Source organism: Arvicola amphibius, chromosome 12 (genome assembly GCF_903992535.2).
Source record: "Arvicola amphibius chromosome 12, mArvAmp1.2, whole genome shotgun sequence".
NCBI lineage: Eukaryota > Metazoa > Chordata > Mammalia > Rodentia > Cricetidae > Arvicola > Arvicola amphibius.
The window spans coordinates 37,605,156-37,625,539 of NC_052058.2; the positions used below are offsets into that span (position 1 = coordinate 37,605,156).

Sequence of the window (20,384 nt, forward strand, 5' to 3'; positions counted from 1 at the left end):
TTAGACAGTTTAGTTGCTGCCCTGCATTTGCAGTCACTCACAAATGTGAAGGACTGGTCCTTTTGGAATTGCTCCAAAATTAAAAAGTAAAGGCACGGGCTACTTGGATCCGATTTCCAAAGATCCTTTCTTCTTAAGGAAACCCATGCCTTGCTTAATCAGAAAGAGCAATAGTCCCTCTACTCCATATCTAGCAGAAAAGAGAATTGCAAAGGCTCTGAACCGGACTTCCTACCTGCTTTGGTCTCAGGATAGAAACAAAAGATCTGAAATAATCCCCTGGACCAAAACTACATAGAAACCCAGCCTAGATCATTCAGGAAGTCAATCACTTGGCACATCTAGAGCTTGACTATGGAAATATCTACAGTAAATCTAAATTCTTAATTAATGATAGCATGGTGAGAATTGCTTATGGCAAAAACTGTTTTCCTGGGTACCATGTATCTGACATAGATTCTTAATACTCCCTTTTTGACCTGGCCACCAACCTTTGGGAGGTTTATATCTAAATAAAGCTTGGGCTCAGATGACAGTGTTTCTAAAACTGACACAAGTCATAAAGGACAGGGATACAACTTTAATGGTAAGTTACTTTTACTTATTCCATGTGTGATTGAGTGGTTTACACCAAGAGCAGAGTTGTGATGAGAACCTATCTTGCATTCCGCTCAGTATACCTTGAGCAATGTGTATGTTGGTATTTCCTAGAAGACTTGGTACCTTTGTACTGTAGGCAATAACTATGGTGTCCAAATCCCTGATACCTCCGTAGTGCAAATAATGAAGACATTTCAGTTCTAAGCGTTTCTCTGTGGTTTTCTTCTTTTAATATTTACTTAAACTCCACATTCAAGAATACTGGGTGGAAGTAGATATATTTATGTTATAGGTTATTTTAGGGTTTGGTTCACACTGTTAATCAGAAGTCAATGAATATAAAACATATATATGTGTATGTATGTATATATTTGTTTGTGTTTTTCAAGGCAGGGTTTCTGTGTAACTTTGGAGTCTATTCTGGAACTCTCTCTGTAGATCAGGCCTGCCTCACCCTCACAGAGATCTGCCTGTCTCTTCCTATCAAGTTCTGAGATTAAAATCGTGTACCACCACCACATGGCTAATATTTTTTTATATTATTGATGAAAGGATACTTTGTTCTTCCTAAGAACGAGTTTTTTAAAACAGTTATCTACTAACCTAATGACAAACTTCTAACAGTCTCCCTAGTAAGTCCCTTGCTTAAAGACCTACCCTTGGCAAGGTATTGTATCCTGCTCTGGGATCCTTGATTCTTCCAGTTGCTGATATGCTGGTCCTACAATCCCACCCAGTCGGCTTCGGGGTGAGGGTGGTGTCCTCCGGAAGGTATTCCTGTGCAGCATCCCACTCCTTTGTCCTGGACTGCAGCAAGAAGAAATATTCCTGCTGAGTTGGGGAAACAAAACCAGCAAAGCAAAGATATTATAAGAGCCTCTAAGAAGCCATTCAAGTGTCTCAGACATTGAATTCATACTTCTCATCCTTAAAGTTCTATGCTATCAATGTCAAAAATACAATTCATTAGATTTGGAATTTGCTTAATTCACTTACTGTTGGAGGCACTGAGATCTAGAGTTCCCTGTGTCTGGCTTTCTAGCTAAGACAGAAATGGGTTTAAGGGAGCCTCGGCATGACAATTTGGTCCCCACCCTAATTTCCCAAGCCACGGGAGCTGTCTTCAAATTGGAATAAAAATGCCCTGATTAGATAGTGATGAGAACAGAGCATAGGAAGCCCAGAGGGGATTTATGGGGAAATTTCCATTTCTTAGAGATAGGATAAACAGACCTTACTTTAATTGGCAATATTTTTTTTTCAAACATGTTAAATTCTCAGTTTACCTTTCCAGATTTTCATCAGTCTCCATGTGAGTTTGCTTTTAATAAGCACCTGCTTAAATTTTCTTGCTTGTACACATCCAAACTTCCCAAATGACCATTTGTAGAGGCCATCAAGAACATAAAGCATAAATGACCTATATTCTGGGCCTTAACAAAGTGAGCCCATATACATAGACTCTATTAAAAGAACTGGGTTCTATGAAGATAAATTGACAAGTTGATTCTTTGTTAGTTGCCTATGTTCCAACGTTAGTGTTCCATGAGATGTCAGGTCATGAGCATATAGTGAGCTTAAAATCTCATGCTGCATTCACATAATCTAAAAATATCACTGCAACTATATAGGCCAGGATGAAAAATATTCAAAACTCAGCAGTGTACCCATGAGGGAAAGCCTCCAAAAGCCTTTTATACCCCTATTGTTCTACCATTTGGGGTTTGTCACTTCTTCCATCAATATTACTATTATTGCTATTTTACATATAAAATGTGTTTATTAAAAAGAGGGGCACTGATTTTAGGGAATTACTATGTAGCTTTGGCTGACTGAAATTTGCTGTGTAGACCAGGCTGGCCTTGAACTCGCAGAAATCAGCCTATGTCTCCTGAGTGCTGGGATTAATGAAATACACTGCCATACCTGGCAAATTTTGCAAATATTTTAACTGGAAGTTTGAGAAATTAACACTTGAGTGCTAACAGTCATCTTGGCGGTTCTGGTAAGGTGGCAGGTCCACATTAATTTCTCATTTTTTGTACAGACAGCAAATCATGTCATTCATGATATTTTAGTTCTTAGCCATGTCATCTGTTGTAGGTTGAATTCCTGAAATGCTTAAGAACATGGTCATCACATTCAATCTCTATGTCAACATCTTTAGGGAGCTCTGGAACAGCGACTCTGTTTCTGCACCTCCACTTCTGTCTAATCCCACATGGTTTAGGATCTAGGGTTTGGGAGATTTGGCACCAGAGTGAGCTGCATCTGGATGTAAATCTCAGGTCCCTACACTGCTAGAAGCACAACGCTAGGGAAGATAATTGTGTCAGAATCCTGGATGGAAATCAAAACATCTTTAACTTGGACCAGTTGAGGAGATTATAAGAGGCATGGTCAGAACCATTACTTGGGAGGAACAGAGATGAAGCTGCACAAGACATTGTTGCGCCTCAGACCACTACCAATAGGAAACCATTCCTATCAAGGAGAGGGAACATTTTCCAGAATAGAGGTAGTGTTGGAAGGACCGAGTCAGGTGGCACGTTCTGTGGCCCCAGAAGACCAGAGTGAGGCATAACTGAGGTTGGGAATGGAAGGACTATGACCTCATTTTCCCAGTCCTTTCCTCCCTCACCGGTACTGCGAGACCAGAAAACAGGGAGGACTGAAGCTCACCTGGTACATAGGCTATGCAGATAAAGTGACTTGGGTGAGAATGGGGAGGGAACAGTCCAAAGCAAAGTATGTTTGTGGGCTCACACCAGAGATGAAAGAGTTCAAGTTCGCTAAGTGTCCTGTGAGGTTAAAACATGTGAGGTTCACAACATCACATGTTCTATACATTACTATGCCATAACTGGCAATGTAAAGGCTTATCTGTTTCACCGAAAGCTCTGGACTCCCATCACTGTTGACAACTTATACTGATGCCATTGTGAGGAAGTTAGATTGCCAAAATATAACACAGTAAAATGACATGTCTCAAATTTTTTTTTCAACAGGTAGGTTTTTTTTTTATTAAACATTAGAAATAACAGTTTTGGATTAATAGCTTTGTTTCATAAATAAGGCATCCAAAGGAGTCATATTTTCAGTGCACAACAAGAAATTAATTATTCATAGCTTGCTGAACTGTCAAAACAAGGTCTACCAGTATGAAGTAGTGACCCATCTTCAAAATCAGTTGTAGACCTATTGATCAATCCGAGATTCAGGCCTTCTCACCGAGGGACATTCAGGAAATTATGGAGCAGTTGGAAGGATATATAAATCAGTATACAGGTTATCAATCACGAAACTGTTCAGTCTATTGTATGTTTTAAAAAACAAAAGCTATGATGCATTAAACTATAATTTCAAGTTCTAAAGGCACTTCATAAATCAACCCTTCCCCATCTATCAGAAGGCAGGCTATGTCAACAGATACTGTAATGTCATTGAAGCACCAAGACAAAACAAAACCGAAAACAAAAAGAAGGGTCTTTAAAGATACCCTCATTTCATCTTGGAGATATAAAAACCAAGATCAACACTAAGGATGGGAGATTGACTAAAAATAACGGCACAATGGTGCTACAGTTCTGATATGGCAGAGCCATTATTTAAAACTCCCAAGTTCAAACTATTTTTGCCATAATATGTTGCAGAGTAATATTATATGACTTTTCTTGACAGGGTATATAGCTACTGTAATACATTTCAGAGTAAGCCTGGGATGATACTCTTTTGGAGAAACTATTTGCCCTGGAAATGGTTAGTAATTTTGACCTTTACTTCTCTAATTAAGGCAGCTTCCTTGAGGTCAAGTGAAGTAAAAGGCTGCTTTAACAGGAATTCTGAAAATGCAAGCTATGGCATACCACAGACTTGTCAATAATAGCTGACGCAACTCCCCGGATGCCAAATTATTTCAACCTTCAACCGAAGATACTGAAATTCTTTTCTTTGTCAAATCCTTGGTACCCTAGAATCTTTCTACGAAAGAGGTATGGGAATCAACATCACCATCAGCTTCTGTGGTTTAGTGAGCTTAGTATTAAAATAACTGAAAATCTCATAGGAAATTTAGCCAGAAAAGTATAGTCTTTGGGGGATGAAAGTAGGAAGTCAGCCCTTTCATTGTGTATTTCTCTCTTGTTAATGTACAAGATGAACACTATCATCTACTGCTAGAAACAATTGATATAGCTTTAAAAAGTTTGATATATATATGATATAAATGTATGATTTGAAAATATTAAAACTGCTTATCACTAAGAAAAGGAATATTCAGTCTTTGGGCACCTTTTTCAGATGAAGGATGTTCATTTTAGTATGCACAAACAGAGTGTCTATTCTAGTATTAGTTCCAAATTTATCCTTTGGTTTGAACTAAACATCATCAATTTTTTTTTTTTTTTTTTTTGGTTTTTCGAGACAGGGTTTCTCTGAAGCTTTTTTAGAGCCTGTCCTGGAACTAGCTCTTGTAGACCAGGCTGGCCTCGAACTCACAGAGATCCGCCTGCCTCTGCCTCCCAAGTGCTGGGATTAAAGGCGTGCGCCACCACCGCCCGGCTAACATCATCAATTTTTAAAAATAAATTCTTCACATATAACACACAACCATGTGGATGAAAAGATTGTGGAGAACATGCCCAGCTTGAGAATTTCCTGTGAGGCAACAAGTGACTTTGTAGCTGGCCTTCACCCACAAAGAAATAGTTTCTATGATCAGCTCACATACACTAAAGGAAGGCGCTTCTCTGATAACAGAATATATTGCAGGCCCAAAGAGCATACTCTTCAGGATTTGCCTCTGGAAACTTTTCTTTTGTGAGAAACATTTGGAACACTTGGCACATGTCACATCAGCTGCCTAGAGTAGAATTACACATTAGCTTTGTAACCAGTGACCAAGCAAGCTAGGCAGAAAAAAAATCACACTTTTAATAGATTTTCACAGTGCAATTGCTTCATTCACCGGTCTGTAGCTGCAGCTCTGAAGAAAGCTCCTTTATGATTTTGTAGGGATGGTGATACTGCTGAGGGAAACTGAAGAATTTGCTTCCTGGCTGTGAACTGCCTGAACACTCCTTGCATGGAAATCCTTACTCGTGTTAGATGCAAGAAAAGTTACCTTTTCTGGACTTGTGGGTCCTGTTGCCACTCCCTGGCATGGGTCTACTTCTAAGGCGAAGTCACCTACTCCCACCATGATTAGTTAACAGTACCTGTGGTGCTTGACAGGCTGGTTTCCTCTGTCAGGAGAAGGGACCTCGGGGAATGACTGGGGACCGGCAAAGCTTGACTCCATTCTTTTCTCCAGTGCAGTCACGGGATGCCTGTCCACCCTTGAGTACTGTAGGAAATCACAGGCAGAGTTGTGAACGGTGGGTACATGATGAAGGGTGACTAGTAATACCAGGGCTAGGCACTGAAGAGTCCCAGAAGAATGATAGAAATAAGGCTAGGCATCTTCTCTCTCTCTCCCTCTCTCTCTCTCTCTCTCTCTCTCTCTCTCTCTCTCTCTCTTTTTCTCTCTCTCTCTCTGCCTCTCCCTCTCTCTCTCTCTCTTTGTATAAGGAAGTAAACAGATATCAAGAAAAATACGGCCCTTATGTTTTAACTCAAGAGTCCATCTCTAACCAATTGGTAGCAACTCTTTACAGTCTTATATTTACACAAATCCAGGAATGACTTGGGAACAATAGACAAGAGAAATAGTGTGACCACAAGGAAGGAGGAAAATAAAGAATCCAAAAGTAAATCTTGGAGTAGTTTAGAAATTCCTTCTAAAAAAAAAAAATCTCAGTTTTAGACCACATATAAAACTTAAGGGCATCTAATTTCAATTTAAATGAAGGTTAAAGGTAAGAAGAAGGGAAAAGATTAAGGAAAGCAAGTGTAATTTATTTTTTTTTATTTTGGTGCTGAGGATTGAATCTGGAGCCTTGTACATGCTTTACTATGGCATTAGAACTACAGTCCTAGATCAGGACAAAAACCAAAACTGCCGCTCTGGTTTTCGAAAGTAAGGAGTTTTGAACGCTAATTAATTTTTGACACTGGTCAATGCACATGTGCTATAACCAGGATATAAATGTATAGAAACTATTAAAAAAAAAAGAGAAACTACTGAAGCAGGTATATAGCAGGAAAGACTGGTACACAGAGAGGAAAATTGCGGTGACGAATGCGACCTCAATGATGAGGAGCCCTGAATTGCTAGATGTAAACATGAAGAGACAAATTCCCACACCAGCAATAAATCCAGCCATCCGACTTCTGAAGGGGTATATTTATAAACAACAGAGAAAAGACCATGAGGAGGTTGTGGGATATGCCTGTCATCCCAGTATTTGGCAAGATGAGCCATGGGCCTGATGAGTGTGAGGGCAGCCTAGGCTGTGTAGTAAGATGCAGTCTCAAAAACAAAACAAACAATAAAAATAAGCATCAGGCAAGATGGATAAAGACATTATTGGAAAATTTTGGGGAAAATGCATAACAGCAATACTATCAAGTAAAGTACAATTTTGTACTTCTATACAAAATTACCTTTAAAGATTGATATTTCATATAATGGAAAACAACCCAGCAAGTAATAAATATGTATACTTTGAAACAACCTCAAAAGTACACAGTATAGCTAATAGCACAGCATAAAACCTTGGAGGAATTTGGGGCATTTTGATCGCTTTTATTACATGATAAACAAGTACACGTAGCATTGTCTGAAGGAAAAACATGGGATGCAGCAAGAGGAAGTAGGTCAGCTGCTATTTGTGAAAATAGAGTAAATTTGCTTTAGTTTTATTTTTTAAAAGCCTAATGAAATAACCGTACAGAAACAAAGTCATAAATATATTAGAGAAATGGCCTGGGTTAACTTTTTAAAAAGTTTTCTTAATAAACAATAAAATAATATGGATTTTATTAATTTAATTACAATAAAATATTAAAGAAAAACATATCTCAGAGATTATGTAAGTTAAGAGAATCCATGTAGCAATGAGCATATAAGATCAATGTTCCATTCAGATTTGGATGAATGAACTCTCTGAATGAGGAAATGGTTTATAAGACTAATAGTAATTTGTTCATAGCCTTAAGGGACAGAAATGCTTTTAATAAAGACACAAGATCCATAAATTAAATCAGAACAATATTTTTATTTAATAACTACAACCAATTACCCTAAGCATAAAAAAATGATTTCTAAGAAAAAAGTAAAACCCTGGAAAAATATTTGCTATCCCCATCTGGAAATGTCTAATATTGAAAAAAATGCCAAGCACTCATATTTAAAAATATGGAAGGTAGAGTGTGCTTGTTCTTTCAATTTACAATCAACTTACAATAGATTTAGAATGCAGATTAAGAAGTTTATTTCAGAGGGATATCTTAAAGCAATGATTAGCCAACTGTTCCTGTAGAATCTTCATTTTCTCAGGAAATCATTGTAAGTCAGCAACTCATTCACTTTCTAAGAATAGTGCATTTTCAAAAAAAAGACTCTTGAGCCATTAGTTCAATTTGTTTGAATCCTAAATTGGAGCTCTGTTCAATGTCTTCAATGAAATCTACCTATTAACTGGTTTTGCATATGGATAATATTTATAAAGTATGCTTATTCAGGACATTGTTACATTATCGTTTAAAATTCTTGCCACTTGGTTCAGCAAGTACACTTTTCTTTTTACAATGTTATTTTTAGAAGGGTTTTCTCTCTTAGTATTTCATTTTAGTAACTGCATTTAGCCTGCCGCGCCATTGTTGTTCTTGTGAGATGGGAGGTGGAGAAAGGAGCATCTCTGCAAACACATGGGCTGTCTAGCATAGCGTACATAGCGACAAACAACTAAAGAGAGACTCTGTCTCAAAACAAGATGTAAGGAAAGGACCAATCCCTAAAGTTGTTCTCCAACCTCCATACATATTCCATGGCATGAATACACATACAAGTACACCCTTCACACATCACACACAAATAAAAAAACAACATGATCTATTTAGTCTGGAAGTGGTGGGCTATGAAACCTCAATTAAGAAAATGACCTCCAAATATTGGCCAGTTGGGAAAGCCTTTGGTACATTTTCTTGATGAGAGAGGGCATAGCTCATTGTAGACAGTGCCGTCTCTGGACTGCTGCTCCTCAGGTGTATAAGGAAGCAGGCTCAGATAGGCATGAGGAGCAAGCCAGAAAGCTGTGTTCCTCCATGACTACTTCATCAGTACCTCAAAGAGAGCTCCTTCCATGACTGCATTTGAAAATAGACTGCAATGTGGATATATAATAGAAATAAACTTTTATTTTTCACAAGCAGTTTTTGGTCATGGTAGTTTATTGCAGACATTAGTAACTGATATTGGAATGAAAGAATTTGTTTTCATGTAGCCCTGACTTTCAAGGAAAGGGGACTTCTTAGTCATTGTTCCATTGCTATGAAGAAAAATCCTGAGCGAGGAAATTTATGAAAGGAAGCATTTAGTTGGGAACTTGCTTAAAGTTTCACAGGTTTAGTGTGTTACCCATGACAGGAAGCATGGTGGCATGTGGCAGATGCTGGAACAGTATGCTTGATCCATAGGCAGAGAAAAAGAACCTGGGCCTGGTATGGGGCTTTGAAATCTCAAACCTTATCCAGCTTATCCACTTTTCAACAAGGCCATGCCCACTTCCATAAGGCCATACCTTCAAACCTTTCTAATCCTTTCAAATCATATAATTCCCTAGTTATTCAGCACTCAAATGTATGAGTGAATGGCAGCCATTATTACTCAAACCAACACAGGAGAGTTCTTGTCAATCTGCTGCTAATAACCACTATATTACCTTGGAATTTATTATTATTCAATACGCTTTGACAATGTGAAAAGATACATGCATGTTAATTTATATCTCTATCATAAGTTATCAACAAAAATAAAAAGGAGACAAATCTCACTGCACCAGAGAGCTTGGGAAAAATCTAAGGGGATCCTCTAGTTTCTCAGTGCCTCCAAACTTCACACTTTTAGTGAATGTAACCAACTTCTTCAACAATCGAAAACTATCAAAATTTACAGAGGAAATTATTAACAGCAGAAGCCTCGATTTGTTAAGGAAACAGAACTGTATTAATATCATTAATAACATGTAAGTGTATGGAGATGTTATGAAGCAATGCTGATTCTAGTGAGAGGACCAGACCTCTGTCTTGCAAGTATGTCATGATGCAGCTATGGGAGGTAGACATAGGGCAGGAATACAGCCTTAGGCAACTTAGTTAAGGTGAGACCTGCATGTGAGCACTGTTTAGATGTCAGACACATGACACAGGTGTCACATTAAATTCTGGGCCTACTAATATTGGTCCTGTGGAAGAAAAATTATGTACATGGCTGAATTTACTGAAGTCATGCACTGGGTGGGGGTTGGATGAAAGGCAGTGATTGATAGGTATTAAGGGTGACATAAATGTGAAGTAATTTTTAGCTAGATTTAGATACAGATGGTTATATAAAAAAAATTATAGCAGTGTGCTTGTCTGTGGTCTGTTTGCCAAGAGGGCTTATAAGCAAAACAGTTTCACTGCCAAGAAACACTTGTACCTCACAGATCTTGTCTTGAACAGCATTCTGCAATGAAAGAAATACTATTAGGAGAAAGTCTGGTTATATGATTAGGACAGATTATCAGGACAAACCTGATATATCCTGTAGTATTCAATACAAACACTCAATAGCTGATCAGTTGATGAGAGTTACTATCCAAATGACACAGGCAACTGAACTATTGGACAAAGACCAAATACCCTGATCACAACATAAAATCATTTTGAAATGGGCACTTAAAACCTGTGTTTTGTAAAAACAAACAAACAAGCAAACAAAGATCCCACCTTCTCATTTGAACTCTCTGCCTTCACTCTGTGCCTATCTCCTTTATTTTGGGGACACCCACTTATCCCTTCACATGTTAATTACTCAAGAAGTGTTTGTCTAACTTACTCCATCTTTGAGGCTAATGTACAGGGGTAACTCATTGTCTTAATCCTGAAGTCAACTTGGACTCCACAAACAGCAGAGCCCACAGCACAGATCCTTCTACTGCACATATAGGTCCTTATCCATGGGGGCAAGGCTGGCCCCTGGACCCAAGGCAATCCTCTCAAGCACTGGCAGCCAGAACAACACTTCAACAGACCACCTTGAAAAACCTGAATTGACAGAACAATCCTAAAGACTACACCAGAACCAGGAACACTTAACCTTGATCTTGCCCTGTTTCTCTTTTGAATTTATTCTTAAAGTTCATGCCTGTACATCCATGGCTAATGTCGGGTAACTGGGCTCCTTTTTATTTATTTGTTATCTATCTATCTGTCTATCTATCTATCTATCTATCTATCTATCTATCTATCTATCAGTACAGCTAAATTTTAAAAAATCCCCCTTTTTTCAAATTCACCTATTCATTAGCATTTTGGATAGGGTGGCCACATCAAGCTTATCCTGGTTTCTGGAGCACATAATTTTTCCTAAAAATATCTGGTTACAGTATTTAACTCTTTGCATTATAAATCTAAATATAGAGTGTGTATTTATGAGTTGGTATAGAGATTGTTGCAAACATAAATGAGTGGATAAGAAGAAACCAAGCCCTGGCCCGAAGATGTATACTTTCTTATTACTTATATATGCGCTATAGATGACTACTTCTGTATTTTGTGTAGAAGATGGGGAGAAGGGAGTAACTGAATCTCAGTGAGAGAACTTGAAAACAACCTCAGGAGCAAAGCAGAGTAACATCAGCACTGAGGCATCAGACTGCCGGTGGGTATGCCTGATATGAAAACAGGTGCATCTGCATGGAGAAAACATCCAATATCACCACCAGGAACACACCAAGCAAACCCCAGGCAAGGAGAATCCTTCAAAATCTTGACTAGCCCTGCCCAGGTCAACAGAGTCGGACGAATGCTGATACACTGACAAGAGTAAGCGGAAGCTAAGGATGGGTGACAGCTACGGAAGCAAAGCTGCACCCTGGATGAAGCTATACTACAAACAAAAATAATAAACAAAGAACGAATTAAATAAATGATGAGGTAAGCATCTCATATTTCAGTCAATAGTTGGGTTCAGTTAATGATACAATTTAATAAACATTTATCAGTATTAAGTTTTAAAATTTTTACAACTTTGGCATTATAGAGGACACTGAGAAATTATTGTTTTCTATTATGAAAAACTAAGCACAGATTATGTGAAAATTCTATTAGTAGTATCTTCTTAATTTCTCTGTAGGTCAAAATGTACTCTTGAGGGAATACATAAAACAAACAAGCAACAAAAGACACATAATCACATGCAATGAAATCTAGAGACTAAAGACAGACTTAGTCTCTACTTAGCTTTATAAGTATCTCAGTTAAGAGCTCCCCACTCTCAACTGAAATGCATACCACCACCTGCCAGTTTCTTTCTACCAAGCCTTCCATAACTACCTAGGATCAGAACCTTTGGTCATGTGTTCTATATTAACAGCATTTATTGTAGTTTCTCCTGATGCTTTAGGGAGGGGCTAAGACCTGCATGTTGTTGCTTCTGGCTCTCAAATCTGTTCTCAAGTGACATTTGAGTGCTCTGCTCCTCTGCCTGTCAGGATCTCCCTGTGAATATCCTCTAAGGTGTCACCAAGTTTGGTAATAGGTTCCATGAGCTTTCTCTGCCTCAGACCCCGATGGTCTTGTGTTTATGTTTTCTTACAGACGCATTTTGTAGAAGACATACAGTGCCATTTATAGGTAAATAAGGAAATTCAGCCATCCACTCACTGGCCCTCAGCATGAGCCTGAATGATTTACTTTCAACACAGTGTTGATTCTTGGGGGGGAAGCCCTCATCTTAATCACCCTCCTGTGTGGAATGCTCCCTGTGGGCATAGAGGCCTTCCACTGCTATCTGCCCCCTTGCTGCCTTGCTCCTAAGGAACTGCTGGGGCTGTGTTGGAATCAATAGGCCTGTCAAATTAAGCAGGCTGGTGTAGGTAGCAGAGCAATGACATTGTTGTTCCCAGGCCCGGTGCTTGCACGCAGTGGGAGCCGGGAGGCTAAATAAAAGCTGGGCCTCTTTTGGAAAGCAATGTTGACAGAGCAGATAATCACCTGTTCTGGAAACCCAGGCCAGAAAGGTGGGAGGGAGGGAGGATGTTTGAAGAACAGTTTTAAATGCATGTCTTTCTACGCCGCTCCTAGCTCATCTATGAATGTTTCAAAGTTCTTTATTACCAGTATAACTGAGGAGCCAAGAGATGGAAATTGCAAGGGCATGCTTTATTTTTTTTTTTAAATGCAAGCAGTTCAAAGCAACTTATTATTGTTGCTTTGAGAACTTTTGTGCTTGTGTGCCTTAATAGTAAGAACTCTAACAACTTTCCCCAGAGTTCCTCTAAAGCAAACTATTTTAACTAGAGCCCTCTCGCAGACACAAGTCCCCTTTCCATCTGCCTCCTCAGCCAGATGCCTCCTGCAGCTACTGCTTCAGGCTATGGCTTCATCTTGGAGAGAGCTAATTTTTTCTATGTATCAATGCCCCAGCCTTCCTGTTAGAGGCTCCCACAGCACCCTTATTCCACTGGCTGAAGCTATCAGTCCACCTTAGATCTCACACCTGAGGGGTTATTATTTAGTAGATATCACCTGTAGTAATGAGTGAATGCCTTGAGGACTGGGACATTTCATCCATGAGGGAGTTTTGACTCACTGTGACAACTCATCAAGTGCTTGCTGATATTTGTTAACTCTTTAATATGTATGTGAATGTAAAGATGAGGGCATGATTCAGGAAGTTGGTACTTGATATGTTGAGCAAGAACTCAGCCTGCATGAGGAACTCCTCAAAATTAATAAATGTTTTAAAGAAATGACTCCCAGCATAAACCGACAAGAAATGCCATGACTTCAACTTATTCTCCCTACTCAATTCATATATTACTGGCATTAGGAGGTTTCAAAGCTCCCTTTGAAATTATTTAGAGGTTTCCCCCATATTTTTAAATGGTCATTTATAGAATAGGCTTTACTTACATATTGTCAGAAAAAAAAAAAAAAAAAACAGGCCCTACATAGAGAAGTAGTTGAACCTAACTCTACTGTGCTGTCCAGAGGTTAAAAGCAGCTCAGGTTTACCAGTCACGCATTAACCAAGCTCCCTTCTTCTATGCTACAAGAACAACCCTTGTAGAAACCCTTCACCCCACTTCCCTACCTCTGTAATGTCACATAAAACATATACTGGCTTAGATTTCTTCTGTTGATGCAGAATCTACACTTTCCTGGGATACCATTTAAAGTGGATCCCTTGCCTCATTTGGTGCAACTAAAGCTTCCTACTTTTGACTCTGGCCATGCTGCCCAGCTGCTACATCAATAAACCTCCAACTGGCAAATGATTCCACTTAAGCTTGCTTATCTCCAATCCCTTTACCTCTCCCTACCCAAACCTAATACATATCCATTTCTACTATTAGCCTCTTTATATTTTGAGGTCACCAACCATGGGTATTGTCCCAGGAACAAGTAAATATTAAATAAGAATTACTGAATAAATACATTCCTGTAAGTTATTAGAAATGTGTTAGGTATCGCATTCTTTCTTTGTATGTCTTAGCATCTGTATTGTCTAACTGTCATGACAGCATTAGAGGTCACCAAAGGAAACCTTTCCTTCTGATCAAGAGAATAAAATCTCTGGCCCAGTAGAAGCTCAACATTCCAGTTGGGCAGGTTAATCCTTTAAGGGACCACCTCTCATGAGGGCACTGTCAACTTAGGCTATGCTCAAGCACTAAAGGAATAATGATCCCTTTGACAGGATAATGCACCTTTCCTTCCCAGATTTCCATCCCCTAGCTTTGTCTCTTAAAAGAGCCAAGCCCCAGCTTTAGAAAGGCAACCCAGTTCTCAGAATTATCAGCAAACGCTGACTTTCCTTTTTTAGTTCCATCTCTTTTCTAAGCATGCTTTACCTGATATTTCAGAGTTCACTGTTTTTCCTGGGCCCCACTCTTGTCATAAGGCTGCTTGTCCATCTTGTGGCTGACTTCCATTTGGGCCCACCTATCCTCTATCTCTGCCTTCTAGGCTGAGATTTACAGCTTTTCCACGTCATTGTTTTTCTTTCAAACTCTAATAAAATTATACTCAAGTTAGCTTTTGGGTCTGTACTTTAAGTTCTCTTACTAATGAGACAGAGGTCCCCAAGAGAGGATCCTGATTTCCCCATAATTCCTACTGAATGATACTCTCACCCATAAACCTGTCTTTAAAGTGGCTATATAATTTTCTTACCTTTCTTTGTGGTTATGATATGCTTTCTTGGTGTTATGTGAGAACAGATCTCCCCCTTTCTAATGAGTATCTATCTGATCCTTGAACTCCACCGAGAAGTTTCATGCTATTGTCTCGATGGCTCTGTGGGTCACAACTCTATCCTCTGTAGGTCGTAACTCTATCCTCAGTGCCTTCTCATCCAGAACACAACTAATGAGAATAATTCACCTTTAAGTCACAAATCATCTATGTATAAGCAGAGGCAAAGCATGGCTTCTTTGGAGTCACTTCTGGGATACCCTACTCTTATCTGTAGCCAGAATTCAGTATGTCTAGAATATCATGTGACTAAGTGTTTCACCTCCTGTTAAACAATTGTATAATGAAATATTTCCCATAAATTTTTAATGAACTGTGGGGATAGTAGACACATTTTGGAAAGAGAATTTTTGGTTATGGGAGGTGCTTGTGCATTGGAAGATGCTTCTCAGAGGCCCTGGTGTGTGCCCACTGTATTCCAGCACCACTCTTCTTCCAAGACTTACAAGTGTTTCCAGACTTTGCCAGATGAGGTAGACGGACAAACCATACTCTGCTGAGAGCCCATGAGAGTCCATTGCCCCACTGCCGTATACAGATGCATACTTGCCTTGACGTGCTTTCCTAGCTTGCTCATGGAAGTGACTTTCCCAATCTCCCAGCCCAGTTCAAATTTCTGGGTGTCTTCACAGATATTAAAGAAGTCAGTACACTCTCACCGAAGCCCCCCCCACACACACACCATGTGAACATACAAGGCAAATGTGTTTTCCAAATTACCTCTAGCACCATTGCGCTTTAATATTCATCCACCCAGAAGGTCTAAAGTCTTTTCCAGTGTTGCAGTGCTGCAACTGCACAGACTCCCTGCATGCTTCCTTTTATGGATTTCTAAGATAGTGTGGAAGCCACACAAATGTTCCTATAGAAGGAATAATTAATATCTATTCTCTGTCACTGTTTCCTCTTAACTTACAGTGTGAAAAATGGCAGACAAGTTGCTATTTGCTTCCTACAATATAACCGTGAGCAAAGGCTGTGGACACGCAGTTCACCAAAGAGGAAATTTGACCAGAAATATACTGACAGAGATTTTGTTTTACTATCAAATAAAGGTGTACAAATTTCAAAGAATGCTCTCGCCTACTATTAAATTTGCATAGGAAATGTTCATAAAGATTTTACAAAACTGGCAATTGCCCACACTGCCTCCTAGGGTTGAAGCTGACATGTCCCTGTGGGAAGATGTTTGTTCAGCTCAATCTAGTAGAATTAAAGGGCCTGGCTCATTTAATCCCTTGAGTGGCAGCCAGAATTGTGTAGGATGCAGTCACTTGGTTTATCTCACTCTGCCATGCTGGCTGCTCTACTTTCCTGCTGATTGTCTCCTGGTGTCTGAACTCTGTTCAGCCATTTATACTGATTATCTCCTAGAATTCTACTGAAATGCCACATAAGTGGAGGACTGCTGGAGTTCGTGACCCTAAAATATTCCTTTGCCGTAAAGACTAAGTTGAGTTAAAGTTTGCCTTATAAGTTTACATATATGGACACACGTGTATACACACACACACACACACACACACACACACACATTTCATTTCCTTTCTGTCAAGAACTATGAGGCAAAGCCAATTCATGACCCTAAAATATGCCTTTGCTATAGGACCAAGTTGAGTTAAAGTTCACTGAGAACAAGCAAAGGCAGTCCAGAGGTGGGGTAGGTTTTCTGTTGGAAAGGAAATTCCACACATAAACATCTAACTGTACTCTACCAGGACTTCTTGAAGTTGATGTATTTGATAAAACCTTAGATTTTGATACAGCTAAAAATAGTTTTTAAAAAACCTCTAAACCAATTAAAAAGGGCATTCCCAACCCTGGGGATCCTCCTCTTCTTTAATTAGGAGAGATTGTGGCCATAGGAGCACGTTTATTCATGAAACATTATCTAATTACAGATGAGCTCTCTTGACAAAAGCTTGACTCAGAGACACAGAACCCAGAGGTACTTTCTCCCTTAACCCTTTGCTTTCAGAGGTCAACAGTCAAAGATGGGTTTAATCCTGTTTCCCCCCTCCCCGGCATCTAAATGTAGACACGTGTGATTAAAATACATATACCAAAAATGTATAACTCAAAAAGACAAAAAAATGTTCACCTAAAGCAAGCACAATCATCTTTCCTGCTACAAAAGCACAGGCTTTATTATTAATAAACGGGAAAAATTGTGGAGGTCAAAAAATGTGAGCCTATTTCCACCTTGTGTGAAGGTCAGAAAGCTAGAGGACACTCAATATTGCTAATAGAGGGAAAAGGAAAGGAGGGAAGGGGAGAAGGGAGAAGAGTAAAGAGAGAGGCAGAAAAAGAAACAGAGAGGGGAGAAGGGGAGAAGTTGAGAGAAGGGAGTGAGGCAGAAGAAGAGAGAGATAGAAAAGGAAGGACCTCAGACTGAAAGCAGGAAGATCCACCACCTCTGCAGTGGAGAGGGGAGGGAAAGAGTGGGTGAGGCTTGTCTCTTAAAGGGACAAGACAGACCATTACAAGGAGGACATTAAAATCTGCAAAACAAATCTAACACTAATCCCATATTGTTTCTGCTCATATTTCCATAAATTGCCTTTCCCACCTAGAAATACTAAAGTTTCTTTTCCTTAAGTATAAATGACATTGAAGCCTAAATTCAAAACATCCCTTTGTCTCATTTACTTCAGAATATTTCATGTGTTAGATTTAAGATTTAATTCCAGGCCAAACTCTTGTCTGATTCATCTGTCTCCTGGGTAGAGCCTATCAGGGAGAACCTAGTAGTGAAAAAGATATTTTTCAATCCATGTTCTTTTCCTATACAACAGTGATAGTGATACAAGAAGACACCATCTGCACATCCCCTGAAGCCCAGATAAAAAGGATACAGTAGAGACTCTTGGTACCCTGTGCCAATACAAAGGTTTCCTGAGTCCAAGTAGGTTACAGAAGAGAGGGGATGAGGCCCTAAAATCATATGTGTAAAGGTCTTTCAAATGTTGGGAAACCTGTAGATAACTCATTTCCTCATTGTAATTTGAATCATATTAATCAAGTCAGGGGAAGAAAAGGGAGACAACATAGATGAAAATTTCCTTTTAATATCACCATTAGTAATATAAATAAACCGAGTGCTTATGATCAGTGGCTGGATGAGGAGACTGTAGTGAGGTCACCTATTGGACAGTTATGCAGTTACCTCACATGAGTGTGTGGCAATCATACTGAAAACAGACCTGACTGCTTTCCATTAAGTCTGGCTTGTAGGCTGTAGAACCTGTAGCCTCTCCCCAGGTGTGTTTCCATCCACTTGTTAGCCCCACATGAGAAGAGCTGAGCGAACACTAACTGTGTTTTCTGTTCTACTTTCCTACAATGACTCTTCCCTGGAACTCAAAACACGTGTAAGGCCTTTCGGATTTGTTCTCGCCATACTTGATGGCAGCTCCTTGGCTTCCCTTCCCAAAGCATTTTCTGAGAAAACACTCATGATTAAAGATGCGGTGGTGGCACATGCTTTTAATCCCAGCACTCGGGAGGCAGAGGTAGGCGGATCTCTGTGAGTTTGAGACCAGCCTGAGCTAGTTCCAGAACAGGCTCTAAAAAGCTACAGAGACACCCTATCTCTAAAAACCAAAAATAAATAAATAAATAAATAATAAATAAATAAATAAATAATAAATAAAATAAAAATGTGGATCTTCTAAGCTCAAAAGTATTTTTCATGAGGATATAGAGGCCTTTCTTTGGAATGCAATCATCAGGAAGGATAGGCGCTCTGTATCACAGTCCTGTGGGAAGGTTGATTTCTGACCCCAATATTGGCTAGCCAGCGGGCACAGCTGCCTGATGACATTTACACTGTCCAACCCTTTGCACTCTTAATTCCCTACCTCTGATTCAGTCCTTGCTCAGTCTTATTTTACTACTCTCCTCTGCTCTTTACCAGGTCTGGTCACTGCAGAATCTATTGAACTTAAGGAGAGTTCCTGCTGGACCCCTTTTCCTATTCGATGTTACCTTACTGACCACAGTCTGTCCCTGCTGCTTCTGCAGGTGTCTGGCTTTGTTTTTCATTCTCAGGGACAGTTGCTAAGGAACTGAAATCCTCATCAAGGTGGCTGTTGAAGGTGCTGGGATTACACTCATGAGAAATCATTAGCAAAGGCATTCTCTGTATTTCTGAACAAAACAATCCTGCACGCTGCCATGAATAAAAGTTTAAGGAAACTTTGCTGGGAAGCAATTCAGATTTATGAATTTCACATTAAATCAGCTAAGTACATCTGTTATGCTCATCATAATGGCAACTTTGGCGTGATGATTTCTTAGAATCACAAATGATGTGCAAATTCTCTGTGATTTAAGCATTTGGGAGGGCATGCATACGGCCCGGGTGATTGCCTATTATCCTCAAACACCCGGGTTGTACCATGGCCTTTGTTCTTATTTCAAGTCTCAGAAACTAGAAGCAGAATCTCATGTGGGGGCAAAGATTTAACCCTACGAGGCATGTCTCAGCATGTGTTAGATAGCATCTCATTGTGTTTAATTCACTACTTTGCAATGTATCTCAAAAATGACTAAAAGTACTTCTCAAAGAATGAAGCAGGCAGAGTATGTGTTCAGCTTCCAGATCTGTATCCCACATACAGCAGCGGGCCTGCTATTAGTAGTGACTATGTGACTACAACTCTCATTTCTCTTCTAACCCTTACCATGAACTTTTCATGCCCTTTATAACCTGATTTGGATGTGAGCCAGCCTCCCGAAGTATGACATTGTATTCCTGCCATATTTCTGATACAAAGTAAGAACCCAAAGTAGTTTATGGGACAAACAACCAAAAGTCCTATCACTGGCAAAGGTCAGTTATTACGAAAGGCTATAATCATCTTTCCAATTTAGTATTTCACACACACACACACACACACACACACACACACACACACACACATTCACACAGCTGCAAGATGAATTAAGCAAGAATTGCTACTGTGGTAATCAACTCCACAGTTCTGATCACAGGTTCCTTAATGCCCTCTGTACCTAAGATTCTGAGGTGAACAACAAAAACAACGTAGAGACATGCAACTTACATTTTGTAGCTGGACATGGCTCTTCATCAGGCTCTCGGACTTTGACAATGTGCTGGATGTCTTGAGGCTGTAGTTTTTCCCGTGCTGTGATTCTTTCAGTTGCTCTTGGATTTGTTTAGCCTGTTTCCTGCAGATACAAATATGTGGATAAATATTTACATAGATATATATTGTTAATTTTTTGAAGTTCTTTTCACAGTGTCCATATTTGTCACATGTTAATGCTAGATAGGTAATATGAGCCACAGAGACAATTTTTAATCCCTTTTCAAACACATCAAGAAATACCTCTGACTGGGGAATAGTTTGGGATTC

At 39.4% G+C, this 20,384-nt stretch overlaps 1 protein-coding gene across 1 annotated transcript in view; it reads right to left on the reverse strand.

Annotated features, from left to right (window-relative positions):
• Nrg3 (neuregulin 3) overlaps positions 1-20,384 on the reverse strand; it is a 550,956-nt gene that overhangs the window by 4,598 nt on the left and 525,974 nt on the right. Inside the window, exons 5-7 of the mRNA XM_042054014.1 lie at positions 20,070-20,196; positions 5,817-5,944; positions 1,258-1,428 (exon numbers count right to left, since the gene is read on the reverse strand). Coding sequence (XP_041909948.1) covers positions 1,258-1,428; positions 5,817-5,944; positions 20,070-20,196 — 426 coding nt within the window. The remainder of the gene's footprint in view (positions 1-1,257; positions 1,429-5,816; positions 5,945-20,069; positions 20,197-20,384) is intronic.